The 27,882-nt window shown below is 43.6% G+C and overlaps 1 protein-coding gene across 1 annotated transcript in view; it reads left to right on the top strand.

Annotated features, from left to right (window-relative positions):
- ELAPOR2 (endosome-lysosome associated apoptosis and autophagy regulator family member 2) overlaps positions 1 to 27,882 on the top strand; it is a 95,860-nt gene that overhangs the window by 56,100 nt on the left and 11,878 nt on the right. Inside the window, exons 3-16 of the mRNA XM_083860592.1 lie at positions 6,200 to 6,395; positions 7,066 to 7,213; positions 9,787 to 9,873; positions 12,238 to 12,343; positions 12,974 to 13,126; positions 14,390 to 14,478; positions 17,705 to 17,885; positions 18,639 to 18,767; positions 19,710 to 19,800; positions 20,729 to 20,831; positions 21,611 to 21,748; positions 23,265 to 23,528; positions 24,489 to 24,662; positions 26,105 to 26,294. Of these exons, the coding sequence (XP_083716718.1) occupies positions 6,232 to 6,395; positions 7,066 to 7,213; positions 9,787 to 9,873; positions 12,238 to 12,343; positions 12,974 to 13,126; positions 14,390 to 14,478; positions 17,705 to 17,885; positions 18,639 to 18,767; positions 19,710 to 19,800; positions 20,729 to 20,831; positions 21,611 to 21,748; positions 23,265 to 23,528; positions 24,489 to 24,662; positions 26,105 to 26,294 (2,017 nt within the window). The 5' untranslated portion in view covers positions 6,200 to 6,231. The remainder of the gene's footprint in view (positions 1 to 6,199; positions 6,396 to 7,065; positions 7,214 to 9,786; positions 9,874 to 12,237; positions 12,344 to 12,973; positions 13,127 to 14,389; positions 14,479 to 17,704; positions 17,886 to 18,638; positions 18,768 to 19,709; positions 19,801 to 20,728; positions 20,832 to 21,610; positions 21,749 to 23,264; positions 23,529 to 24,488; positions 24,663 to 26,104; positions 26,295 to 27,882) is intronic.

Raw genomic sequence — 27,882 nt, 5'->3', positions numbered from 1 at the left:
GTCTTCCTCTTTTCTTTCCTCCTCATTTTGTATTTTGGTTGGTCCTTGATTCCATGTTGGGTGGACCCTGATGCCCCAGGGTATCATGGAAAAGTCTCCATGTGCTTGTCCATGGCCGCATCTTCCCCTCCAGGCTTGTGCCATGTGTCTGCTGAAAACACCAGCTGTTCAGAGACACAGCTGCCTGATGCTGCCAACCTCATAATTCCACCTCTGCCCATGGGAGGCTGAGACAATTCAGCCCTGACTGCCTGCAGGAGATGGCAGCATCTCACCTGAATCCCAGATGGTGAGGCTTCGGATGAACAACACAGGGATGGAGAGGGGAGAGATGGAAAACCAGTGTTTGAGATTATTTTTGCTTTGTATTTTCATTGGTTTGTGTAGAATTGCTCAGTTGTTATCCCCTTCTCATGTTGTTACAACCTGGTAAAATCCAGTCCTGTGTATTTTTTTTTTGTTTTTTTTTTTTTTTTTTGTTTTTGTTTTTGTTTTTGTTTTTGTTTTGTTTTGTTTTGTTTTGTTTTCAAAATCCCAATTATTGAGAGCCAGGGAGACACAGAAGAATACACATGAACATGCACATATTCAATGGCAACAGAATAAACAGAAGACCTAAGATAATTTTAGGTATCGTTAAGTAAGAAATGCCTCGAGGAAAAAGTCTTCTGAGAAGAGTGGTGGAGGTAGAAGTAGTGGGTCCGAGTGGTGTGGGATGGGAAGCTGGATGAGGAAAGAGGTGAGACTGAGTGGCCAGGGCTACATGAGGGAGGAAAGCAAATGAATACATTATAGTTTGGTGTTGGAGGATGCAGGGTATTGAGACAGCTCTTCTGGTGAAATCTCAAATATGTGAGCATCTACTCTGTCAGTTTTTGTCCATGATAATCCTGTCCTGATCCCCTGCATCAGAGAGTTAAGCAATGTGAGACTGTTATAGTCAGTTAATAGAAGAGAAATGTGCCAGCTAATATTGATCCTAGTCCACCAAAATCACCAGGAGGGCCACTGCTGTACTGAAAGACAGAAAGTGACCCTGGAGACTTGCAGTCAAAGGGCAAATGAGAAAAGCTTGTTTATGGTCTGTTTTGCCCTCTGGGGAGCTGTTGCCCTGTCTGTAAAGTGATTGTGAAGTGCAATCAGACCTGCCAAGTGATGTATTGCAAACACTCCTTCGAAGTGGTCACACTGTGGGCAAGGCTCCTGCTTCAGGATGTCCCAGTCCTCATGATGTGTCCTAGGAGGGAGGTGGGACACCACTGATCTTGACTCCCAGAGTGTAAGAGTAGGAGGTTTAATTAGATTTGCTTGTCTGACCTCGCAGACCATTAAAATACACCCAGCTAGGCTGATGGTGGGGCTGATAATGGGTATTTGGCATGAGCTTTTCTTCCATATGGTATCCAGTTATGGCATGAGACAGTGGAGAGAAAAAGGGCCCATCACATGCCATGACAGATTGTTTCAAAAATCAGTCTTTCCTCCTATTAAAAATCTGTGTGTTACTTCCAGTTTGAGTTTGTTTGGGTTCAGCTTCCAGAACGTGGCTCTTCTTATGCATTTCTCTGCTTGATTAAAGAGTGCAGCAGGATCTTGTGTTTTCTCTCCCTGGAGATGCTTATATATTAATCAAGTTGACTCTCAACCTTCTTGTGATAAACTAAATAGATTAAGCATTTCAGATCTCTCACTGCAAGACATTACCTCTAATTTTAAAACCATTTGAAGTCCTTTTGTTTTGTACTGACCTCATAAAAATGCCAAATCACGTCTGAATGCCATATAAATATATTATAACAATCTTCTTCCCTGTAATACATGTTTCATCCTACATATCTCTACCTCCACCTCTGCATTTATCCAGCTCTTACGAGTGCCTTTTTTGGATGCCTTGATAGTGGAAGCTCTTGATAAATGGTGGGTCTGCTCCCATCCTCAGCTTGCTGTTCTCTGGGTTAGATTTCAGCCCTCTGCAGGCAGGGCTGGCAGTCCTTGCCCTCAGCAGCTTGTCTTTACCTCTGACTCTGCTAAAGCACAGAGTGGGCTCAGGCTTGGCAACAGTCTCTCCCCTGCCAATCTTGATATCACTTCTTTTCTTTTTGCCTGCAGATCATTGAGAAAAATGTGGGCAGCCATCAGACTCAGTCTTGGGCAGACAGAACTGCCCCCTTCCTTCCTGCTCAAGGATGGCTTTGTATCCACAGCCCCATTTGAGATCTGTTCCTCAGACAGTTCTTAAGCCCTTTAAGATGTGCCCCTCTGGTGTTGTGAGCACTACCTTTCTTTCTTCATCAGAGTGACATGCAAAACTAAGCTAACTGTGTTAAGAACCCTAAATCTATGACATCCAGTCTTATCACCCTTATTAAGTGACTTGTAATCCTTTTAAAGAATGAAATGAGGTCTGTTTGACAAGACTTACACAGTGGTGGTTATCAGTACTGGATCTCATGTCAATTTTTTGTTAAGTGCATATGCTGTCAGCTTCATTGCATGTGTGTATGGATGTGTGTGGCTGCCTGTGGCAATGTCCAGTTAAACAGTACTTTACTCTCACTTTGTGAGAAAGACTAGTCACCTGTACAAACCACAACATCTTTTTTTTTTTTTTTTTTTTTTTTCCTTCTGTAGTTATTTAAGACAGCTACAGCTGTGAATCACCAATACTTGTACCAGCTCCAAAGGCAGCAGTGTATCCAGCACCACAGTGTGTCCTGCTGTTCCTAACTGCCTCTGCAAATGTTCTTCCAATTTTAAAAATGCCCATGGTGGGGCAAGTCATGAAATCTTTTCATGTATTTTACAGTTTTCTTCACAGAAAGAAAGATCACATTCAGTCTTCACAGTATGTGTTGCTCTGTGTAAGTTTGTGTGTAGCAACCAAACTGATATTTCAAAGCTGTAATAGTAAAGTTTGCACTTAGAGAGGGGCAGGAAATAGTGGTATCCAGTTATTCATTAGAGATGCTTTCTCTGAAAATTAAGTATCAAATACCTAAATAAATGGACTCTGGGGTCAGGGGTGTTCACAGAGTCTCCAATATGTAAGACTAATTTTTCCTCTGGATTCTGAAGCAAGAGGGAGGAGGATGAATCAGAGCACACACCTAAAATACAGGATTTGTGTTCCCAAAACTTTGCATCACTCCTTAACTTCCTATGTTGTCATTCAGCCCTTCTTGTTGGCAGCATCTTGTGTGTGTCACCCTCACAAAAACAGTGATGCTGCAATAGTGGCAGCTGGGAAGTGCTGCATCTGTACTTGGCTCCTCCTTAGTGATATGGAGCAGCCACAAGAAAAGAGGAGCTCCTGGGATGCCCTGGGATGGATCATCTGTCTGTGCCGTGTCCTACAAGTGACTCTGACCTCCCTGTCTCCAGCTGGGATGAACTCTCAGACTGATGCAATTTAGATTGAAGAAGGTTTGCCCTGGCTTTTGGTCTCCCCCTTGATGGATGACCAAGTTGTGGACTCTAGGAGAGGAGACCATCCTCATGCTCACCACACAGTGTATTTCCTCCCCACCCTCCTCCAGCTGGAACAAGACCAAATGTTGCATCTGTTCCAATGTTGATAGTGGTTCATGTTGCCATTAGCCACATTCAGCCCCAAATTGAACCTGGCAAGCAGCTGCATGCTCAGAGCCAGTTTGCTTGCAGGGGGATGTGTTTGGATGGGAAATGCTGCTGCCTTTGAAATACAATTCTTAGAAGGAAAGAAGATGATTCTCCACCTAAATAAGAGAAAGGCTCATTATTTCCTGGAAGGTGAGAGATGGATGACGTGTCCTGCATGGCAGCTGGCCTGATCTCTTTTACCCTTTTCTTTCTCTCAAATGATCAGCAAGGGGTTAAAACATATTAGTTCAGTAAAGTAATAATCTCTGCTCGACCTCACCGTGATGGAAGAGGAGGCTCTGCTGCCCTCAGCATCTTCATTATGGCAGTGAATTGCTCACGGTTCTTGACTCCTTAGTTGAATTTCATGACTCTGGAATGGTTAAGCAGCACTCTCAATTTCTTGCTATTTAGCTTTCTTTAAAAAAAAAAAATAAATTGAAACTGTTAAAGAATTCAAAGATGTTGTGAGAGAGCTTACATTTTTACTTCCCTTCCTGATAGCTTCTCTCTGCACCCATCAAAAGGAAAAAATAAAGCAAGACTTTATTAATAATGCTAAAGAGGTGAGTCAGGACATCTTTATATATTTAAGGTGAAAAGCTGTACGAAGTGTGGTCACAGTTCAGACACACAGGGACATGTTCACTGCTTTTGTCAAAATCTCTGAAGAAAGCTGCTTTCCACCACAGGTGCAGAGGAAATCCTATGGCTTAGGCTGAGGTCACACAGTCCGGTGAGGTGTTGGCTCTACCTCGTGTGCCACTGTTTATACTGAACCTCTTGCCCTCACTGAGATTGGATTTTTTGTCTGTCAGTCGGTCTTTCACAGAAATCCATCATGCCAGGATTTCCTCATTTATTCCCACCCCAACACCCATCTCTGCCTGGATCCTGCCCACTTTCCTTCTTAGTCCATCACCAATGAGCAACAGGGTTAGGAATCTGTTGGCTTGAAGGCCATTGGATCAAATTCAGAGTATGCTGATATGACCAAGAAGGAAAAATGACCCTTTGGAGATAATTCCATCAAAATGTACCTTTTATCTGCTTTTAAGTGGCACACATCAAGGACAATTACAGAAAGAAATCCTGCTGATACTGGGACAGAAATGGGAGGCTGTGTTAGTTGGATTCAGATGGAGATTGGTGTTACAGAGCCATGAGTTAATCAGAGTTCTTACAATAAAACAAGCTTTTCTGCAGTTTAGATAAACACTGGCACATCTGTGGAATCACATTTTCTGGGACTTCAGCTGGCATCGTTGCTTTGGGCTGGTTTCACCACTTTGGCTGCCAGTCTGGTCTCATCCTGCAGTTTCTCAGGCTAGTGAGTTTATGTCTGTCAAAGAGAGTGTATGAAATATCTGTCACTGTGCAACGTGGCATGTGTGAAACAGAAGAAAATCCCATCATTTCTTGGGCTGTGAGTTGTGTGCGTTGCTCTGGATCCTGCTTTGGCTTGGCTGGCATAGTGAAGTTAAAAAATCTGCAAACATCATAGGAAGTACTATGGGCTGCAGAAAGTTCTCATTTGTTCTCTGTTCAGGATGTTCAGTCTCAAAGAGGACATGATGCAGCATGGGACTGAGGGAAAGTGGGATGGCCTGCCATTGAAACCAGTGCCCAGGCAGGAGTTATGATCCCTGACACAGGCATGGGGCTCTGTGGGCATACAGGACTTCAGCTACTCTCCAGGTTTCTGTTTTATAATGGGAATAATCTTCCCTTAGCAGGCAGAGATGTGATCAGGGGGACAAGGAGCATACAGCTATTTGGAGGAAATAATTGTAGAGACATCAGAAAAAAAAAAAAAAAAAAAAAAGCACTTTGTGAATATGCTTCCTAATTGTATTTCCCTTAATTACACAGGTTTTGAATACTGTCTTTGCTGTGCTGACAACCAGTGGTTATTTTCTCAGCATGTTAATGTCACCCTAATCAAAGATGCTCATCTTCTAGTCACAAACCTGTGGGTGACCTTTTCCAAGACCACATGGTCTATCAGGCAAGATGTTTGAGGCTTTGTAGGTAGTTCATGTGAGGAGAAACACAGAGAGACTTTTGGATTAGGTTTACTACTCTCAGCCAAGGTTTGTAGTGTTACATGACTGTCAGCCTGCTGCTGTATGCCCTTCTTAGCTTAGGTGAGAAAAGTCTGTTCTGGCCCTCAACCACTGGTGGTTTTACTTGAGTTCAGGGTGCAACAGTTTGGTGAACAAGGGTCTCCCAGATAGGAGAGCTCTATTACAGATCCTCATTTTCACAAACAGCTTTTGGACACAATCTATCAATAGAGATTTTGTTTCTAAAAATGTTTTGTCAGTGGAGGCAAGCTGCAAACCAGGAGCTGTCTCTGGGGTTTGGTTTCCAGTGCTGCCACGTCAGTGAAAACCTCAAACATCTCAATATCTCAATTTTGCAGCTGATGTTGGTGGTTCTGCTGTTGTGTTCCTGGGACTGGGACATTCTGTTTGGTTGCCTTTAGTGACAGTTCAATCTTAATTAATAAAATGGCAAAAAAAAAAAAAAAAGAGGATTGATGAATCCATTTCTATGTTGTAAACAATTATCTCCCCAGCTTTCTCCTGTGCCTCTGGTGAGTACCTGGAGATGAAGAACCAGGTGTGCAGCAAATGTGCAGAGGGGACCTACTCTCTGGGCAGTGGGATCAAGTTTGACGAGTGGGATGAGCTGCCAGCAGGATTCTCCAACGTGGCGACGTTCATGGACACGGAGGTTGGCTCATCTGAGGGTAAAGCCGACAGCTGCAACAAGTAAGAACTTCTGTTTGTACCTGGGTTAGGCACCTGAGACAGTTCAGCAGCACAAAGCTGCTCAGTGACTCATCTGAGCTCTGCAGAGGGTGGCCAGCCCTGCTAATGGCAAACAAGGGTGGCTGGGAGGTGAAATCTGTAGCCCCATCTCTTTGCTGTCAGCATGGTCCCCTTGGGCTCATCAGCAGCCAGTGAGTTTAAGACCAGCCTGGAGCTGCTCTTATTTGTAACTGGATCATGGAAGGGTCATGGTATAGTAAATGTGGCTAAAAGGTGCTTTTACAGCCTGTTTAGAGACCTGTGGCACTTGCAGAAGGCTGTTTCTGAGTGTGATTGAAGGTATATTGAACCTGTGGATAATAAACCTTTCTTATGTAGACTGAGTCTTAAATTTTCCATACCATATCCTTTCCCATGCTGTTTTAATGAAAAGTATTACATTTTATATTATTCCCGTAACATATAAAAATAGATATAAAATTGAATTATTATATTTACTATATATGAAAAATAAATGGAGATCCTGTAATAAATTTAAAAATTCACTGCAGTTAGCTGTTGTGGGATTCTGGGGTCTTCATTATGTAACATGTTTTTGTCTAGTAGTGTACAAAAAGTCTCCTCAGTATCTGTGATCTCAGTTGAGGCTTGTTTTGTTTATGTTCATCAGCTCTTCATGGACACCTCGAGGGAATTACATCGAGTCAAACAGGGATGATTGTACAGTTTCTCTCATCTACGCTGTGCACCTGAAGAAATCCGGCTCTGTCTTCTTCGAATACCAGTACATTGACAACAACATCTTCTTTGAATTTTTTGTAAGGCCTTTTATATGGTGAATCCAACCTTATATTTTAAGAATTCAACCCAGATAAAGATCATCATCAGCAGCTTTCCCCCTTTTAAGCTCCCTGCATGCCCATAACTTGTTACTGCTGAACAAGATAAAAAAAATCTGCCTGACTTTCCATCACTTAGACTGTCTTGTGCATTTATTTCATCTTCAAAACTCAGTCTCAACTGATCCTGTCTGCCATGCACTGGGATTTTTCCATTAGAGGTCACAACTTTCCCAGTTAGTTCAGACTTTTGCTAGACAGGTATTGGTTGTAGATGCTCCCATTTAGGGGTGTCTGACTGGAGATGTCTTTGAAGACTTGACATCTAAAAAGATTTTTTCCAAGGCAGAAGTATGTGGAAACCTTTACTTTTAGGTCAATTTGTGTCCTAGTAATTCGGTAATTGAGATGAAAAGAAAAGGAGGAGAAATTCAGGTGACTTCCAGTAGGAATTGGGCTCTGAGGATGTGTCTGCACTGTGAAATGAAGGGATTTGGGATCATTAGCTCTGACGTGGGAACAGCCTGGCTGGGCTTGCACCATGGTGTACTCAAATTGATGAAACACTCTGGTCAGCAGTGACCAGAATGGAGAAGGGAACCCTGCTCTGCCCACCTGGATGGAATTGTTGCTGTCCAGTGAGCTGGAGGGTTCCCAGCACCAGGAGTTGCAGTGGGGTGTAAATGCCCCACAATTACTGAGGTGCTTGGAAAGTTCCCCAGTCCTTGTCATGTTGTACCTGCTATTTGGGAAAGAAAAAAGTGGGAGGATGAATCAGAGAGGTAGATGAATGGAAATTTTCAGTCTCCTCTGTTACTGCCCCTGTATCTGTCTGACGAGCTCTGTTTTTTCATCAGAAAAACACAGCTCATGGCACCTCACAGGAGTGAGAAGTCTCAGCTGGAGTTGGTAAATATTTCTTAAAGTTTGGAAAAAAGTACAAAGTATCCTTATTCTTAGTAGAGCTGGGAAAGGAAGACAAAAATTACCTGTTTGGAGGCACCTTATGCTGCTACATCAGTGTGATAGATTGCTATTGCACTTTGATACCAGACTGTGCAGGCAATGTGATTTAGCCATTTCTGTTCTGTATTAGACTATCCTGCCTTCTTCATGGGAAGAAAGCAGCAACTATGCTTTCTGCTGTCAAGTGAATGTGCCAAGAGTATGAGTCCCAGCCCCAGTTGCTTGACTGACTGGCAAATCTGCTCCTGCAGTAGATCAAATATTATGTTTCTCCGAGCACTGGCTTTGAAAATGGCTTCTTGATTATTGCTTTTATCCATATCCCACTCACTCGCCTTCTCTGAATTTATCATCCCCTGTTCAAGAAGCAATGAGTGGTGCAGTCCTTTGTAGAAATGCCCATAAATTCCTAGCCAGCCTCGGTGTTTCAGGGAAACCATATTTAATGCTCCTGTGAAAGTAATTTTTTTTCCTCCAGCATGCCTTTGTGCTTAAATATATTGCAATATATATAAATATATAACAATGACACTTTAGCTCTGGACAGTGGCATTTCAGTGGCAGTGGTAGGTTACTGGGAAATGCTGAGGTGTTTGATCTGCCCCTTCTTGGCTCTATTTACATATTGAAGCCCTTTACACCTAATGAGAAGAGACTATATATTCTTGCCTCCTCTTTGCAGGTGGGAACCAAGACACAAGGGTGCTACAGCTCAGGTTACACAGTAAGATAATTAGGGATCTACCTTCTACACAGGTTCTTCTTCACACCTCTTTTCCTCAGTGCAGTTGGTCTAGGTGGGAATTGAGTGTACAGATGCTTTGGAGGATGTGAGGTTGCACAACTCATTTCAGACTTGATGTGGAGCAACTTTAGGGAGGATCCTTGACTCCAGGTCAAGTGGCTGAAAGTGTTGTTGTGGCCTTTCTCCCTGGTGCAATAAAAGCAGAGTGTGTGATCTCGTGCCCTAAAGAGACTTCATACATTTTCATCTGAGAAGACAGGTATAAGAAGAAAGAAGTGCACCAAACCCTGCTGCAAGGAAATTCTTCTGAGCTGTGCTGGACCTGGGCAAGGGACAAACAACCTCACACTTCTGCCAGGACAGACTCTCCATGGCATGTTGCCTTTCCCCTGATAGCATTACTCTCATCCCTAGGTCAGGTGGCAGCAGGACAAAGACAAAGCACGTGTTGGCTCTAGAGAAAACACTTTGTCTTCCAGCTTTGGCCCATCTACTCCTGCTTCTTCTATGACTTAGAAGCCTCTGGATTTTAGAGAATTAAATCTTGATAGACCAGTAGAAGGAGGAAGCAACAAGACAAGATTCTCAGCATCCTTGTCTGACCATGTAGTGTGAGGACACATCTGAGATCATCTTGTCCTGCTCTTTTTTTACCATCCATGTCAGAAGGGGCCAGTGGAGGCACTGTTAAGCTGTAGCAGATGTTGAAAATTGGGGGGATATTTTGCCACAAGTAAGGCAGCTGTCTAAATATGTAGACAAGAGGAACAGAGCTGAATCTTATCATTCCCAGAAGTCATTATGCTGATTGCACTCACTGATCTTGTGTTTTTATTAACAGATACAAAATGACCAGTGCAAAGAAATGGAGTCCACAGCAGACAAATGGGTGAAGCTCACAGACCACGGGGAATGGAGCTCTCATTCTGTAAGTCCATGAAAAATTCCTTCCTGAAGTTTTTTTTTCCATTTATTTCCTTTAATTTCCTCTGTCCAGACACAAAACACAGGCCAGCTCTTGTGAAGGTGTTTGAAGAAGCAGAGCTTTCCTAGTACTGAGGGGAAAAGCCATGGAGATCCCTAAGGGGCTGATCCCAAAGGATATGATATAGATGCAAGACTTTGTATTGATTTCCCTGGGCTATGAATCAAGTGTCTTAAGAGGTTAAATAGATTTATGCAAATCTGCATGCCACAATCACTTTGCATGATTGTAGTTGAAATCTTGTACAACAGTTGTTTGCTCGTGAGAACACAGGAGTGTTCTCTGTGTCTTGGCAGAGCAGTGGGAGTGGGGTGTGTATGTGGAAACAAGCAGGACTGGCATTTTATTCTCAAGTGTGTGCAGAAGAGCTGGACTGCACCCAGCTTCTGCTCCACGGGGGCTTGTGTGAAAAACCAGCTGGCAGCACCAGGGTGGCCCCTGCAGCAGGGATATGAGCCTGTCCACGCTGGGGGTAGGAGGCCTTTGGCTGGCCCCTGACCCAGCTGGCTGAGTTTGCTCTGTGGATGGATCCTGTGCAGACCAGCTCATCAGCTGAGGCCTCTGTACATCATCATACCGTTGTCCCCAGAGCCAGATCAGCAAACGCCCAGCACAGGTGACATTATGCCAGAAGAAAAAGGCTTTTGTGGGCATAGGCAGCAGCACACTCTCTGTTTTCTGTGGTCTGTTTATCGTCCTGGAGGAGAAACTGTATTCCTGAGCCAGCTCTGGTTGGAGTGCCTGTCAGCTCAGATGCAAGACCAGTGTAAGTTTCACTGGGAGGCTGGAAAGCTGGCTGAGGAGGGATGAGTGGCATGAGCTAAGAGGTAGATCCAAGGCCAGGGCATTGACTTGGGTGAGCGGAGGGTTGTAGACAGTCTGCATGGGAGATGGTGCCATCTGAGCTCATCATCTGGGGTGTGCAAGTGTTTGCAAGTTTGTTTGTCTGTGCAAGTTGATGACTGAAATGTAGGCATATGAGCTAGATGAGATGATGATTCTGGCTGTCCTGAAGGGCATTTTCAGCACTGCAAATCCTGTCAAGGTGTCTTCTGTGAGCACAGTTTTCCAATTGGTGCAGTCTCTGCTCTCATCTGACTCTCAGGTGAGTTCTGGTGCACTGAAGCTGCTGTTGGGTACCTCACCTCACACAGCCTGATGCCTGGACCATTTCAATATGGTCCCAGTTCCCCTGTTACATGTGATAGCTCAGCTCTCCTCTGCCCGTGTGGGTAGGAGATGTTTGGGTGTGGGAGATACAATATGTTCTATTTCCACTTTGCTAAATTTTTCAACTCTTTATCTTGGGTGAACTAAAACTATGGTCCTGCCAGGCCTGTACAACACTAAAGCAAATCACATTATCCTGGACCCTTATGCTGGTAGAGTTTACCCCTCTTCTGGTGTGAAAAGATAGCACTTTCAGGCCAGTATCTTGCTGTTGGCAGTAAACATCTTATACTGGGTTAATAGGTATAGAATAGCTCTGCAGGCCAGGCAGGGGCTTGATGAGCCTTCTGCTTTTAGTGATGAGAGTGACTGTAGTTAAACAAGTGAGTTGAAGGCAGAAAGCACCAAACTGCTGCTGGAGGAGTTTTCCTGCCTTCCTACTGCCCCTTACCTCAGCCGTGATGCCACTGACCCACCATCCTTCCACAGGGGTTGTACAGCCACCTGCTGAACCATGCCAGGAAAACAAATGGGTCAGGGCAGTCAGAAATCAGGTTGTTTTCTGCATCTCATCTGCTGTTTGTGGTCAGAAGTGAGCAGGAGGGATGAGACTGCTGCTGGCGACAGCCATGGTTTGTGCCTGCCTTACTGGTCATGATACTGTGGTGTTACATGCAGACAGAGCTTGATTTGTAAAACCTATAAACAAAACTCACTTGTGAACTGGATTTTCGAACTCTGGGTCATGTCTAGTTTCTTTATTAAAATGTATCTCAAGGCTTTAAAAACAAACTGATTGACTATATCTGAACATAAGGCTGGAGATAAAAGCTCTTGAGTGCCAGGGGTAATTGGATAAAGGCAGGAACAGCTTTTTCCAAATTGTGCTTACAACAAGGTCAGAAGCAGCTCTTGGTGGTTTTCCAACTGGGATGTTGGGAAACATTTTTATAAAGCACATTTGGCACTCCTCAGATATGTCTGTACAGCATCTGTCTATTGTTTCCCCATTACCTCTTTACCCACTAAACAACATAGGAAAAGCTGCTAGGATGCAAGAAATTTGAATAATGGAAGTAGGAAATAAAACAATGTCTTGGCAAGGGGATGTCTGCTAACTCACATGTGTTGTTGCAGGTAACTCTGAAATCAGGTAGCAATATATTATACTGGAGAACAACAGGGATTCTCATGGGCTCCAAAGTTGTAAAACCAGTTTTAGTGAAGAACATCACAATTGAAGGTAAGTAGAATTTGTCTTTGAGGTTTTATCTCACTCTTTAGTCTCAATGTTTGCCAACTACGATTTCTGCTGCTGAGCCTGCAGCACTGAAGTGGCTTTTTTTATCCCCTTGCCCCCTGTTTCTTCCTCTGAAGAGTAGAAACTGAACAGCGAAACTTCACAGTGAGGAAAGCTGAAAAATTAGTTTATCTGGTAAATGTTGCCATCTGCTGGAGAAGACTGGAGTAGCAAATAGAGAAAAGGAATAAACAGGTTTTCTTTATTGTAGTATGGAAAGACCATGGTTATTGGTGAGTCTCTCAGCAGTGATAAATAGATATATATCAAAACAGTGACAGTTGAATTAATATTCACATGATCTGTTTTATCTGGAATTGCTCTGCTGGTCCTGGTCTAAGTGTAATCAAACTGGGAATGTCATATAAAGTTCTTAGATGGGTCAGACTTTCATTGAGGTATAAAGATTAAAGACCCAAGTTACGAATCAGCAAAGCCAAAGTATCTTAAGTGAGTGGTGAAACTGAGTGTGACTTTTATGCTGTTTTGTACATCTGGTTTTGCTCTCAGCCCAGGTGGGCAGCAGTTACAGATGTGTCTCTTTCAGTGCTTTACCCAGAGTTTTTCTTGCAGGAGTTGCGTACACGTCCGAATGCTTCGCTTGCAAGCCTGGTACCTTCAGTGACAGACCAGGTGCATCTGGCTGCCAGGTGTGCCCCCGAGGCACTTACTCTGAGAAAGGGGCTAAAGAGTGCACCAAGTGTAAAGAAGAAATGTATTATGCAGGTACATAAACCAAATGGGATAAGCAAAACCAGGAAGGTCTGAGTATGTTCAGTCACTGCTGTTGCAGATGTGAGAGTGGTTGTATCCAGCAGTGATAGTTTCCAGTTGATACGTAAAGGGGAAATGAATGACTTCCCAAAATATGCAGAGGGCACACAGATACATAATGGGCCACAGTCAAACAATGTTAGTATCATCAGTGTTAACATGAAGGGATGGAGACCTTTATGACCTGGAAGGGGATAGTTCTTCTGAAGGATAGAACAGTCGTGCTGTGCCCTCTCGTGGCAATTTGTGTTACAGGTTGGTCATGACACGAATTTGCTTCATCACTACCTTCAGCCTTAAAACGTTTTCAGCCTTTCCAAACACTCGCTCCTGGCTTGCCCCTGCCTCCTGTGTGGTTGGGAAATGTGGTGATCTAGTGGCAAAACCCAATACCAAAGTCCTCTGCTATTTCCAGCTATGGTTAGGTGGTGATTTTCAAACCCCATGGTTTTAATATATTCTTCATAATCAAAAGGTCTTCAGATTTCTTCCTTGTAGTAGTTTTAGAAAGTTCTTGAAGAATCAGCTAGTGACCATAGGACCTGCTATCACCAGTGATTACAAATGCTTGGGGACCTGTGCCTGTGCTCATAGTGGGAATGGAAATACTGCAAAATTATCTGGCAAGAGAAGGAATTGGGCCAGTGTTGTAAGGAAGTTTCTCTGGGATTAGAGTGGTTTTGTTCCTTATCAAGTGAGAAAGTATTTCCATGCTTGGTAAACTATATAAATTTCTTTTTGAAGGAGCGAGGGTTTGAGGGAATCATGGAATGGTTTGGGATGAAAGGACCTTAAAGATTATCTTGTTCTAACCCCTGTGCCCTGAGCAGGGAAGTTTCCACTAGACCAGTTTGCTCAAAGCCCCATCCAACCAGGCCTTGATTGTTTCCAGGGATGGGATATTCACAGCTTTTCTGGGTGACTTGTTCCAGTGTCTCATCATCCTCATAGTAAAAAACTTCTCCTAATAATTGTCCCAGCATACACTGAATCAATGAGTTTCAGTGTGACAGTATAAGCATAGATAGTATTTTCCTTGTTCTCCTGCTTCATTTCAGGGGAAGGTTCATGCAGATTCCATTAAGAGTTTGACTTTTCATTCTCATTGTATAATTTTCTGCTGACTCATTTTAACCTCCAGATTTTGAGCTTGTTACGTTTGTTTCCAGGGACCATTTGATAGTTTAATATCCTGTTTCTCACCTTTTCTTTTAGAGGAGGGATCCAGTGCGTGCACAGAGCGACCTCCATGTACAAGCAAAGACTTTTTCCAGATCCATACCCCATGTGATAAGGAGGGAAAAGTAAGTAGAAGGCATGATGCTATTTATCAGCTCACTGACCTTATTGCTCTCTCTGCATTTGAAAACAAGGTAGTTCTTTTTCGGAATCCATTTCCCAATTACTTTGCCAATTTTGCTTCCAATATTGAATCTGAGGCTTTGGGCTTGTCCTTTGCCTGCCTGTCATCCCTCTGTTAGAATCTACCAGGTATGGGTCTGCTTAAGGGATGTGTTTTGGTGAGATAAGCTCCTTGTACTTGTGATGGGTCTGATGGGATCACTGGGGCTACTTCCATGCTGCTGGAACACATGGAAAGTGAAGTCCCAACATAAAACCATCTCTTTAGTGGTTAATAATCTTTCTGGCATACTTCAGGCTTGTGATGATTGTCCCAGCAGTGCCCAGGCATAATTCAGGTGATACCATGGCCTAGGAGCATTGGATATGACCATCTCTGTTTCAGGTTGGAAGAATGTTTGGCTGCAGGTGTGCTTTGTGTCATGTCCCTTGGTTTTAGCATCAAAGAGGAGCCTGTGGTCAGGTCAAATAATGGTATATACATAGCCTGGAGTGTTCATGTACAGCAGCTTAGCTGCTGGTAGTGTTCTTGTACCATGGGATGCCTCAAATCACCTGGACTCTCAGGACATTGTTTCACCCAGAGACCTTAGATCCACTTGGTCTCTCATAGAGGGACCTGCAGGTGGAGCAGCCTGGCTTTATCCTAGCAGCCAAGTGGGATTTTCGGAGGAATTTGGAGAAGAAACTCCTGTTTACTGCTATAGGAAGCCCACAGAGTTGTGGACACATGGTCAGGCCTCTTTTGGCTCTTTCCTTTACCATCTCTCTTAAATCACATCTCTCAGATAGAACTGCAAATAGTCAAATTCCCTAACACCTGTATGCTGGCCTAATATTTGCTGGCAGGGTGGAGTATTTTGGAGTCTCCTGATCCAAAATGCAAGTTCCAAAATGCAGCTGAGAGCTCGTATGCTCTGATAATGAAGCATCAGTGAGTTTAGCCCCAGAGCTGCCAGGCTCTGCAACTGGTCTTGACTCACTGATTTCTGCTCTGTTAACTGTCTCTAAGGACTCAAGAAATTAGCAGCAGTGTTCATGGCTACACCCCCAGGTACAACTTTAATTGCAGCCTCCTGTGGATTGTTCTGTCACTGCTCTATGTGGTCCAAGTCTCCCTGACACTGAATAAGTCCCTATTATTATTTGACCCTTTTCCTGCCTTTTCACTGGCCTTCCCCTTTACTGATGGATATCATTAGAATTCAAAGTGGATTTTTCTGCAGACACCCTTCACTGTCCAATTGCAATGACAACAGCAGGTGTCACAGGCACACAGATACTGGCTGAGTTTTCAGGATTGATTTCACTGCTCTGCACCTCTGGAAATCAGTCCAGGTTTGCTGTACTCCCCAGCCATCTCTCCTTGTGATGCAGCTCAGTGAGAGGGCCTGACTCTGCAGATTTTCACTGAACAATAGATTTTTGTCTCCCTCCTGTTGTCCCACTCCATGTGTAGAAGGAGCCTCTAGAGATTTAGGCACTTGACTCTTGACTTTTCATCTACCTGTTGATTGAAAAATCCCAGGCTGAATGCTTCAATCTCAGAACCCCTCACCACATGGCCACAGGCACCCTCTGACCCTCTTCTCCCTGCTCAGAAGCTGTAGGATTCCTGTGGTATGCACTGTATCTGGGCTCTGGACAACCACACAGGTGCTTTGCCAGCTCCTGAGCCTTTTTGTTTTTAACACTGTGCACCCTGATGCTGCTGAAGCATTTCTGGTGTGGTTCTCCAGAAAGTCCTCGGAATGTTCAGGGGCAGCAAGGACAGGCTGATCCATAGGAGGAGGTGCCACTCTGGCAGCAGGAGCAGTCTCTCAGTGCTTGAGCAAAGCAGGCAAAGCAGACCCTGTGCTGGTGACCAGATTCAATCAAGGTGGCCAGACAAGTGCATGGAGATAAGGCACAGCCAGTGTCAAGCTGGGACATTGTGTCCATGGGTCAGTCAGGGTGTGGGTCAGCCAGGGAACATGACCTGGCGCAGGCATGGCTGCAGCAAAGCACAGCCAGGGATGGAGAATGAGAGCCACAGCTCCATTGGAGGTGCCAGGGCCCAGCCTGAACCCAGGCTTCTTCCAGGTCATTTTTTGAAACAATTTCAAGAAGGATCAATACTTCTTCAAACGCTCTGTGTTACCTGAGGACTAACCCTGAGTGCAAGCAGCTGAATGCCCAGGGTGACAGGGGGTCTGGATCAAATTCAGAAGGTGAAATCTCCCTTATCTGAGCCTCCAGCCTCAAAGATCTCTGATTGCTGGGACCAAAGGGTGGAAGTACCTGGAGTGGGAGGACAGGTTAAACTCTTGCCTGTTGGGTTTCTCAGCTGTGGAACTCAGCCAACTTTCATCTTGAGATAAAAAACCCTTTCACAGAAAGACACAAAGTCAGATGAAATTTGAAACACAACTTTGTGGATGATGGATCTCACCTAATCCTTCTCCTGAAGACAGAAACTTGTGTCCTCAAAGGGGGGTGATGATGAAGAGGTGATACTGTTGTTTATAGTAACACCATGGACTGACTCATGTTGTTGTTCATAAACTGCTCCTTTTGTGATTATGAGGGTTTGGAGAGGTTTGGGGAGAGCTCTCGCACAGTTTTGACATCTTCTCAAAAAGTGAAAAATGGCAGGAGAAAAACTGGGGACTTTTCAAAGAACAGGTCAGTATGAATTAAAAATGCAGAATTTGTGATTCTCTCTGCTATCAGATGCCTTCCCAATAAAGGGCTTTTATACAGCAGAAGTTATGTTTTGTGTTACTGTGGTTAAAATGCAGAGATTGCCTATCCAGTTAGAATTATTTATCTGATGTTCCTCAGAACAGCTTGCATGGGGAAATTTACTAATTAAAAAGGAATTAAATTTACGAATTAAATAAGAAATTACTCATTAAATAGGAAATTTACTAATTAAATAGTAATTGTTTTTAAGCTTCACATTTTTGTCTTGTTCCTAAAGTCTGATATCTTGGAATCTCCTGTGAACCCAGTCACTTCTGTTGCCCTTACCCACACTTCCCTTTACTGTCCTGTGTGTGCAAGGTCTGGTTTTGGCCTCAAATGATGAGAATACCCTAATTTAGTTTATAAGGAGGACCTTCATTGGTACATCTAGTCCTAAAACTTCATAGTACATCATGTGAGCTCAGTGTCTCCTCCTTCCAGACTCAGATCATGTACAAGTGGATTGAACCCAAGATCTGCAGAGAGGATCTCCCCGATGCATTGACCCTACCTCCTTCTGGAGAGAGGCAGGACTGCCCACCCTGCAATCCTGGCTTTTACAACAACGCCTCATCCTCCTGTTCTCCCTGCCCACCAGGCACATTTTCAGATGGGACACAGGGTAGGAATCTGCAATGGAATTTCATCTGTCTCCAAAAGCAGTCATCTGCCTGCATGTGACTTAGTTGAGTTACACACCATCATAGGCCAGTGTTCCTTTTGTGTTAAATACTTGTCAAATAACACTGAAGAGCAGGATGTGGGTATCTGTTTTCTCTCCTGAGTCCTTTCTTATCAGGGATTGCTGCTCTAAGTTGACCTGCTGTGTTCTGGATGCATTTCTTGGCTGATAGAAACATCATGAGAGTTATTTTAAGGGATTCTGGGAAGGGAATCAGAACTTTTACAGTCATCAATTCCTCCTCAACCACTCTCCTGTCCATGCCAAATTTTCTTCTGTGAAAACTTAATTTTAAGCCCAGTTAGATGAATACCCTGACAACATTGTCTAGCCTAAACTCTGGCTTGTTGATTCTGAGATGCATTGGCCCAATGGTCCCCTACAGCATTTTGTGGGAACCCTTGTTTATCAAACCTTCATCTGTATCTGTTAAAAAGTTAAGTGTGACTTGGGGGAACCAGTTGCAGATTACTTAGCACAAGGTTATGATCTACAATTTAAAAACTGCTGGTCATGCCTCCACTCTCCTGGTCCTGACAAGTCTTTGACTGTTTAACTGCAAATAAATGAATTATTTTTTTTGCTTAATATTTGCACCAGAGAGTAAAAAAACCACAATATTTATGTTCTTCAAAACACTGTTTGGCATGTGCTTTGGCTGTGTGATATCTTTTTCTGCCCTCTCACCTTTAGAGTGCAAAGCCTGCCCTGCTGGGACTGAACCAGCTCTTGGGTTTGAGTACAAGTGGTGGAACATCCTGCCAGGAAACATGAAGACATCTTGCTTTAATGTTGGCAACTCGAAGTGTGATGGAATGAATGGTGAGCCAAACTCCCTGTGTTCTGTGCCTGTCTCCTGCATGGATCCCTGTTGTAGTGGAGCACCCATCAAAATGAATGTGCTCTTGGCTGCATGACTCACAGAACAGTTTCCTCCCTTTCCTTTAGTTGCACCAGGCTTGAAATTTCCTGTGGGAAGCAATGTCACAGTATCACAAAGAAATAAAAAATCTCTTGTACACTAGAAGAGGGCAGGAGCTGCAGACTGTGTGAAGTCTCCTCAGCAAAGACCTATCCCACCACTAACTTTAATGCATCTTCAGATGCATTCATATCCCCATTAAAAAAAGCATTTTCTTCTCCCTAGTTTATCTAATTTTCTGTTTTGTGATAACTATGCCCATCGAGGTCACACATAATTCTTTTTAAAAACTCAATTGCAGTCTGTGATTTTATTCATTTAGCACTCAGAGCTTTTTCTCTGCACATGTGCTAAAATTGCAGCAGAGAGCAGTCACAGCTCACTGGTAAAAATGATCCTGTTTGGGACTACTCCAGCCTTCTCTGACAGGTTTTCCTCAGTCTGATCCACCCTGTCAGACTGATGTAACTCAAGCTTTGAATTATGCGTGTTGAGCAGAGGGGAACTGAAGTATGTGCTTAACATTTAACACACAGATTCACTGATTCATCTGTTTTAAGGCTGAAAGATCTCAGATGGATCACCCCCCTTGAGCTGCACAGCACAGGTCAGGGAATATCAATTGCTTTGCTGATTTGAAAGGTGACAATTGCCTCTAAAATCAGCAGTTCATACAATTGCTAAAATTCTTCATTCAAAAGCATTGTTCTGATATTGTTCTGTAGTTTATATCAGGCATCTTTAAAATACACTGAAATACTGTATTGTTTGAAAATAATGGTAACATAGATTTCTTTTGCTGCCCATTTATTGAATTTTTTTTCTTTTTCTGTCCTGTGAAGGTTGGGAGGTGGCTGGTGATCACATCCAGAGTGGGGCAGGAGGCTCTGACAATGACTATCTTATCTTGAGTCTGTACATCTCGGGATTTAAGTAAGGAATAGGATATTTTTTATCTTTTTATTTTTATCTCTTATACCTCTTTTACACTATCTCAGGGATGATCTGAGTCTTCCTTTCTGAAGTGGAATAATGTCATGAATAAGAGACAAGAGGAATCTTGAATTTTATTCCCATGTCCCCAGTTTATCCATTGAAGCAGGCAAGAGGGCAAGACCTTGGGTTTTAGCAGTATTTGCTTCAGTCCAAGATACAGCCAGCTGGCTGTCTGGAAACTGAGAAAAGATGTTACTATCCCTCTGTTTCTAGATTATTCCACATTAACCAGCTAAACCTGTCATAGGGTGGATACTGGATTCTGGAGCCTGCTCTAAAAGTATTTTAGTGAAATCCAAATTACTTTGCTCTGTGGCTCGAGGCAGCCTGCACAGTCTATGCTTCCCTTGGAGCCAACAGGGAGGTGCAGGCACTGCAGGAGAATGGGAATCCCTCCACTCCTGAACCCTCAGACTGGCTGAAATACCTGCTTGAGGTGCTTTGTGTCTCTGTCAAAAGAGTGAGCTTAGACTTGTGGCTCAGACCAGGCGCCAAATGCTGAGACCAGTGAGGTGTGGAAGATGAACCTCACCCTCCCTTTGCTGTTTTTCAGCTGAGGTGGATGCAATTACATTGGTGAAAATCCCTTGAAGTATGTAATGTGTTTTAATAATAAGGTTCCCTACCAATATGGTCAAACTTGGGTGTTCGTTATAAAGAGGAAACTGTACTAAAGAACTTAGACACTTAGAAACTGACCCTGCTGCACCTGATACTCAGTGCAGAGGCTCCCGACACTTTGCAAGGCCAAGTTTTCTGTGACAGGACTTTGATGGCTTCACTGTACGAAGAGGAATTTGAAGGATTGACTGCTTCCTGTCTGGAGAGCACTGTGTAAATATTTTGTTCCTTCTCTGTTAAACAGACCTCCAACATCAGTGACGGGAGCAACTGGGTCAGAACTCGGACGGATTACTTTTGTTTTTGAGACCATCTGTTCAGCAGATTGTGTGCTGTACTTTATGGCAGTAAGTGAGACCTCTTTCTCCATGGCTGAGGACTGAGCCTGGTATTCCACATGTCACTTCAATACCTTTGCTTAGGTGTGATTAGTTGCACTTGGTTTGTTATGATTAAGCATGACCTTAGTTTAGTATCTGCAGTGCCCTGGCAGGAAGGATTTTATGAACAGTGAAATTCCTCCATCACATGAGTTGTGAACCATTCCTGGCTATCTGCTTATTCTAAAAGTAATCATTGGACACTAAGGAGCCAATTTTCCCCCCTGTTAAACTGACTGATGAAATTATCAATGTCTCCTGAGCTGTTGAGTTAGCATCTGGTAACAGAGTGACAAGTCAAGATTTGGGACAGAGGGGTGGGAAGAGGACAGTTTGGAAATTTAGACCTGATCCTGTCAATAACCTGGAGGATCAGTAGGGCAGCAGACAGATGTTTGTTCAAAAGTCCATAAGCTGAGAAAGGCAAATGGATCTGCAGCAGCTCCCTTGCCCCTTTCATTGAAAGGGGAAGCCAGTTCTTTTTTGTATTTAGTGGCTCTTTAAAGGAACCTGTTCTCAATTTAAAGAGAATTGAGTGGAAATTATGTGGCAATTTAGAAGAGTCTGAAAAATTTTCAGTTGTGCACAACAAAATAAGTATGTTTGCTTTATTAAATGTTAAATGCAATTGTGGAGTCCTTTTTATATGCTAATCTCTACATTATAAAACATTGGTGCTTAGTGTAGTATAACCACACTTTTTGTTGTTCCTTTTCTTTTTTTTTTTAATTATGCCCATTTTGTAGGATATTAATCGAAAAAATACCAATGTGGTGGAATCATGGGAAAGAAGCAAAGAAAGACAATCCTACACTCACATCATCTCCAAAAACGCTTCCTTTACATTCACCTGGGCCTTTCAGAGAATAAATGAGGGCCAAGATGTAAGTAGCTCTTTATGTGTGGGGCTTTACAACACAGCATTCCTCGGGAACTCGCTGCCAGAACTCTTGCCCTCTGTTGAAGCTCACGGGTTTCTCATAAGGGGCGAGTGGCTCTCACCACAAAGCAGCCCCTGGGAGGCAGCTGTGCATAAATGATCCATGAGGGAAGGACAGAGCCATGGCTAAGCTGATCCCTGAATTGGTGCACAGAGGTGTGGGTGTGTCCTGACGTGATGCTGGGGAAGCCCAGCTGGCTCACACTCCCTGGACTGTGCTGAGAGCGGCCACTCCCGCGCTGAATCTGGCTCGGGTAGCGGTGGAGCTGAGCTGCTGAATACTGCAGCAGCACAGCTGCTCTCAACAGCTCTGGGCTCTGATGTGCCAAGGTTTGCAGTAAAGAACAGGGAGGTGTTGGAACCCCGGAGGCTGAAAATTTCAGCTTTTCTAGCCTGAGGGGTGCTGACCCACAGACAGGCACCACATTTGACTTGATGCCTTGGAACAGGCTTCTGAGATTGTGTGATAGCACAGGGCTTGTGGGTGTGTAGTTAGAATGGTGGTGTGTGATCTCCCAGGGTGAAAACTTAGTTTTGGGGTTTTGGTATATAGTAATGTGTGTAGGCCAAGATGGAGGATTCAGGGAGTTGTCTGAGTTCTTCTTCACCTTCTTCTTCCATCTTCTTCATGGATTTGGGTGGTTTTCTCTAATTGGGTGAAAAATGTGTGCATTGCGAACCTTGAATGGTCACTATTGGACCAAAAGCATCAATAATATAGGTGTCACTTTGGCATTGGTTAGAAGATCTCCACTTTGTCTCGTTTCTTTAACTGGCCAGTTGGATCTCAAGCTGTAAATACTGTAAATAAATAAGATATAATAAACAACCAAGACCAAACGTGACTCTATGTTTCCTGTATCTTTCATCCTGACCTTGGCCAAGGTAAAGCAGGCAGAACTGTAGCAGGGAGAGGTCTCTCGTGTGCTTCTCAAAGGATTTATTCCCCCAATAAATTCTTAGGGGGGCAGTGACAAGAAAAACCAAAAGCCTGTGGCTTGCACAGTCTTTTAAACAGGGGAAGAACAAGGAGAGGATGCAATTCTTCAACCAATCAGGGATATAACTGGGAGGGGTTGAGGAAGGACTCAAAATATGACAACCTATAGGAAAGGCAATGAGAGTGGAAAGGGTCACATCAGCCAATGGGGCTTCGAGAAATATGGAGGGATTTAGGCAGGGGGGTAGGGACAGCAAGGATTGACAGTTCTCTAGAACTAAGGGCAGGGATTTAGGTAAGATTGACATTATGTGAATAAGATAACAAGTGGGTCTAGGGTGTGAATGACAGCTGCGCAAGGGAGGAGAAAACTTGGGGTAAAACCAAACATATCGGGGGGAAACAGGAACAAACCATTCAAAAGGGTTTGCAAAAACACGCCTAAAGAAAACACACCAGCACAGCATCCCAGTGCCACAGCGTGATGACCCCGGAGTGATTTCCTTGGCTCTCGTTCCAGACCAGACAGTTCCTCAATGACGTGGCCAAGATCTACTCCATCACGGTGACCAACGCCGTGGACGGAGTCGCCTCGTCCTGCCGGGCGTGTGCCCTGGGCTCGGAGCAGTCGGGCTCGTCCTGCGTCCCCTGCCCACCAGGACACTACATCGAGAAAGAGACCAGCCTGTGCAAGGAGTGTCCAGCCAACACATTCCTGTCCATCCATCAGGTGTACGGCATGGAGGCCTGCATCCCCTGTGGTCCTGGCAGCAGGAGCACCAAGGTACCCAACCTCAGTGTTTATTGGTCTGGGGGCTCTCAGAGGGCTGCTTCTAGTGCTTTCCTACAGCCATGTGCCTTGTGAGCAGTGGAGTATAGCTATAGCCTGTTTGTATATGCTGGAGATTACAGAGAAACATGGTAAGCGGACACTGAGTCACCAAAATCAATCAATTAATTATTTAATTAATTCTGTGGTCTTTGCTTTGTTACAAGCAATAGGCCACTGAAGGTGTTTCTGGTCTAATTTCTGTTTGTAAGTAATCAGATAAAAGTGACAACATCACCTCAAAAAAAGGTTCATTTCAAGATGTACTGTGGACAGTGTACAGACAGGGCAAGTATCTACGTTACTTCCACCAGAATTATCCCAGTTGCCTGCTCTTTTAAACTCAGGGACTTCCTCAGCTGGATGATGTCTCTAGACCTTTAGAAACCTGTAACATGTTCCTCTTACATGAAACTGTAAGCATAAGTAAACATTCATCATGTTCAAGGAGCTGCACAGGTACTGGAAAAATGGCTCCAGTTTGTATTCTGCCTGTCTTCAGCTTTGTTCATATCCTGCCCTTGTTTCTTGAGCTGTTTCTTGTGTTTCCTTTATAAAATGCAAGTGTAACCAAGGCTGTATTTTGGTCTGTTTACATCGGGCTTTAAGCTGGAACATTGGGATCCTAAAAGCACTCAGAACAAAACAAAGCAAGAAATTGCTTTCTCTTGGCTAACGCAGCAGACAACAGAAAAACCAGGCTTAGGGGACATCTTAGTCCTGATCTGTGATTGCAAGAGACTGAAATGGGAATGGGAATTATCCCAAGGGAAAGATCAGTTACAGGAATAGGATGGAGTTCCCCTTCATCCGTAACAAGGGAAGAAGTCCTGTCTGAACCCATGCTTTAACTCTGAGGTGAATGGTTTGCTGCTGTTCCATAACTGCTATTTAATGGATGTCTCTGCCTTGCAGGACCACTCTGCCTGCTTCAGTGATTGCCTGGTGAACTATGTCAAGGATAACCAGAGCCTAAATTACAATTTTAGCAACCTCAGCCAGGTAGGCTCGTTGATGAGTGGACCTAGCTTCACTTCCAGAGGGACCAAGTTCTTCCACTTCTTTAACATCAGCCTGTGTGGGAATGAGGTGAGTTCAGCTGGGCTTGAGGGTTGGGAGGATGAACCAATTTGTTGCTTGTGTTGATGCTCTGGGGTAACACTGAAACAGGACAAAGACTCCCTTTCAGCTGAGTTGTCACCAACACTGTTCAAACACTTCCCTTTGGACCTTGCTTTGCAGTGCAAGACAAGCAGCCAAGTGATTTTCCAGAGCAGAGATACTGTGTTATAGGCCATAAATAAAGGCCAGAAGAAAATTCCTGTCACATCCCTGCTTTTTGTTTCTTGTACCTTTAAGTCACTTGCATCACAACCCTGATCTTTGTGTGCTGCCACCAAGGAGCTCAAATGAAGAGTTTGAGTCTTTCAGCTGGCAGCTGCTTTCCCCGTGTCCCTCATTGCTTCACTGGAGATACTGTTTGCAGAGCCTCTGGTCACCCTGCTGTCTGTCACTGCCCAAGATGCCCAGTGCTGACTTTACAGCCTTGCACAGTGGTAGAAAAATGTGTTTAGTCTGTGAGTTAAACAGGCTCTGTCTGGGGCTTGGACTGAACCTGAGCATGTTGTCACACACATAAATTGATTTTTAGAGCAGTACCAGTGTTGTGCATTGTCCCATGAAAGCCAACATGTGTAATTAGCAATAATACTCAGCCCTGTAAAGTTCTGAAGTCTTTTTGCCATGTACCAAATGATTTGCATGAGTTAAGACAAATGAGTAGTCACATTTCTTTACAGCATTTTGCATACTTCTAGGCTTCAGTGTGTGTTTAACTACCACCTGGATTAGAGCTGCTGACAGCTAGATCCACAAACACAGATATGCTCTCTCCTCTGTGAATTTGGTCTTCACTTTCCCAAACTGCTATCAATGGTACTACAGTACAACCAGCCATATGATTAGGTGGTGAGTGCCATACATTTTGTTAGGAAAACTGAGTCTGGTAATTTGTCTTTCATTGCTGTTGCTCTGATTCTAGCACTGATCTTGGCATATGAGATTAAAGCAGTCTTGAAGGCTATATATCTGTTTAGGGATTTTATGTATTTGTGCTTTGAAAATATTTTATCTGGATTAAATCCCAAATAAAGAGGTATTCTACAGTATATCATTTAAAGGCAAGGGAAATAAGGTTTTCCTTTGCAAGTCATTTTACTGTGCTCTGCAAGTAAGCACTGTGCTGTCAAGATAAAGAAGAGTGCTCCACACTACAGATTTCTGATAAGACACCTTCCAGAGGTGACATTGTATTTCTGACTCTGTACAAGGCTTTAATCAGAGCTTTGACAATGGCACAGTTTGTTGTAGTTTGTCCCTCTTACAACAGACACATAGAGACATCAACTTGTTATAAGGTAATGAATCTCATCCAGTTGGCAATCAGGAAGTTTGCAATCTCTCTCTTCCCAAACTTTTTCACATCTTACCAACAACCAACAGCTTCTCCCTTTTTTCCTGATTGTCCACAGGGGAAGAAGATGGCAATTTGCATTGACAATATCACAGATGTTACACTGAAGGACATGGTTGCAGAATCAGAAGATTTTTCCAATTTTGTGGGAGCTTTTGTCTGTCAGTCCACCATCATCCCATCAGACAGCAAGGGCTTCCGAACAGCCCTGGCTCTGCAGTCCAACAGCCTTGCTGACAGGTTCTTAGGTACATGGTTTGTCTTGTTGTTGTGAATGTATTCTCATGTATTTAGGGCTGCAGAATAAATCATTCTTGGCTCAGCAGCTGCCTTACTTTGAGGGAAGAGTGAAGGGGCAGCCCAAGATCAGCCTGAGATGGTTCCTGAGCTGTGAAGCAGCTCTGCACAGATGCCTTTGTGTTTTGCTGATGTTTCAGTTCAGCTGATGGCTGGAGGAGAAGAGTAAGGGCTGTGCACATTTTTAGTTTTCCATTTCTGTGTTATTCACTCTTCCTTGTGCTTGGTCTGGTGGGTCTCACGGTGTGTAGCATTTCAGCACAAAACTCTGGAGAGTGTAATTAAAAAGCACTGGTTTTCTTTTATGTTTTGCACCTACTTCACTCAGGGCAAGACCAATGACTGTGATAGTCACATTAAGTCCAAGTGTTTCTGCCCGTGCCAAGATCCCACTTGGGCAGTTTTAGAAGAAGAAACTGATGTGGGGATATAATTAGACAAGGAATCAGGAGGCTTAGGGCAGCACATGGCTGTGCACATCATTAAGTTTTACATTGGTCCAGCTCACAAGTTCCCAGAATCTGAGGCGAGATGAGACAATGAAGTCATTTGGTCTGCTCACCTATCCATTACACTGAGTGTTTGTACTTTCTCCCTGGCACTGAGCCTGGAAACTTATGTTTGACAAAGGCATATCTTTGGAAGATCATTCAACCTGGACTTTTAAGACTGCCAGAAATAACAATTTGCCACAGTCACTGGTATTTTTTTCCGCTGGTCAAACACCATCTCTGTGTTTGTTTTTAAAGCAGGCTTGTATCCTATTTAAATTTGCCTGACTTCAGTTTTCAGCTCTTGCTTTTTGTTAGTCTTTCTCCGGATGACACCAACATTTTTCTTCTTGAAGAAATATTTTGTGTATTGGAATCATCACGCCTTTCAGATAAATTAAGTAGACCAAGTTCTTCTGATTGTCTTGGTATCATATATTTATTTTGAGCACCTGAATAACTTTTGAGGCTCTTTCTAAACCTTCTGTAACTTTTTATGTTTTCTTAAAGCATAGAATGGAATAGTATTCCAGTATTTAATTTGCCATGATGGCAATAAAAATCACTTTTGTATTTGGAATCCCTGAGTCCTCCTTTCTCCAAACTTAAGAAATTTCGTGATGGCTTCTTGGATCTGATGTCCACCCTGGATACTTTTTCAAAGTTATAGTTTCCGAGGGAAAATCTTTCCTAAGACCGGCCTTCAATTCTTGCTTATATTGAGTTTGTTTGGGACTGTCTTGCCAAGTGAACCAAGCAACCACGTTGCTCTGCATTTTATTTTTAATCCTCTTAATCTTTGTCTCATCTTCACACTTTACCAGCATGGATTATGCAGTTACTTGCAGATCCCTGATGTTAATCTTGCATTTTCACACTTCAGTATCGACGCCTAGAGAAGCCTGGAGACATCCCACGTTTGATGACAATTTCCCATGGCCAGATAATTTTATAATGACTTAGCTAAATAGTTTTTAATGCGGAGCATGCACTTAATTGATAGTACACTGCTAACTTTTTAATTAGAATCTCATGTGGTAATTAGTGA

The sequence above is a fragment of the Zosterops lateralis genome, assembly GCF_965231275.1.
Source record: "Zosterops lateralis genome assembly, chromosome: 4".
Taxonomy (NCBI): Eukaryota; Metazoa; Chordata; class Aves; order Passeriformes; family Zosteropidae; genus Zosterops; species Zosterops lateralis.
Note: the sequence above shows the minus strand (reverse complement) of the source record. Positions and strands in the feature narration are given on the sequence as shown.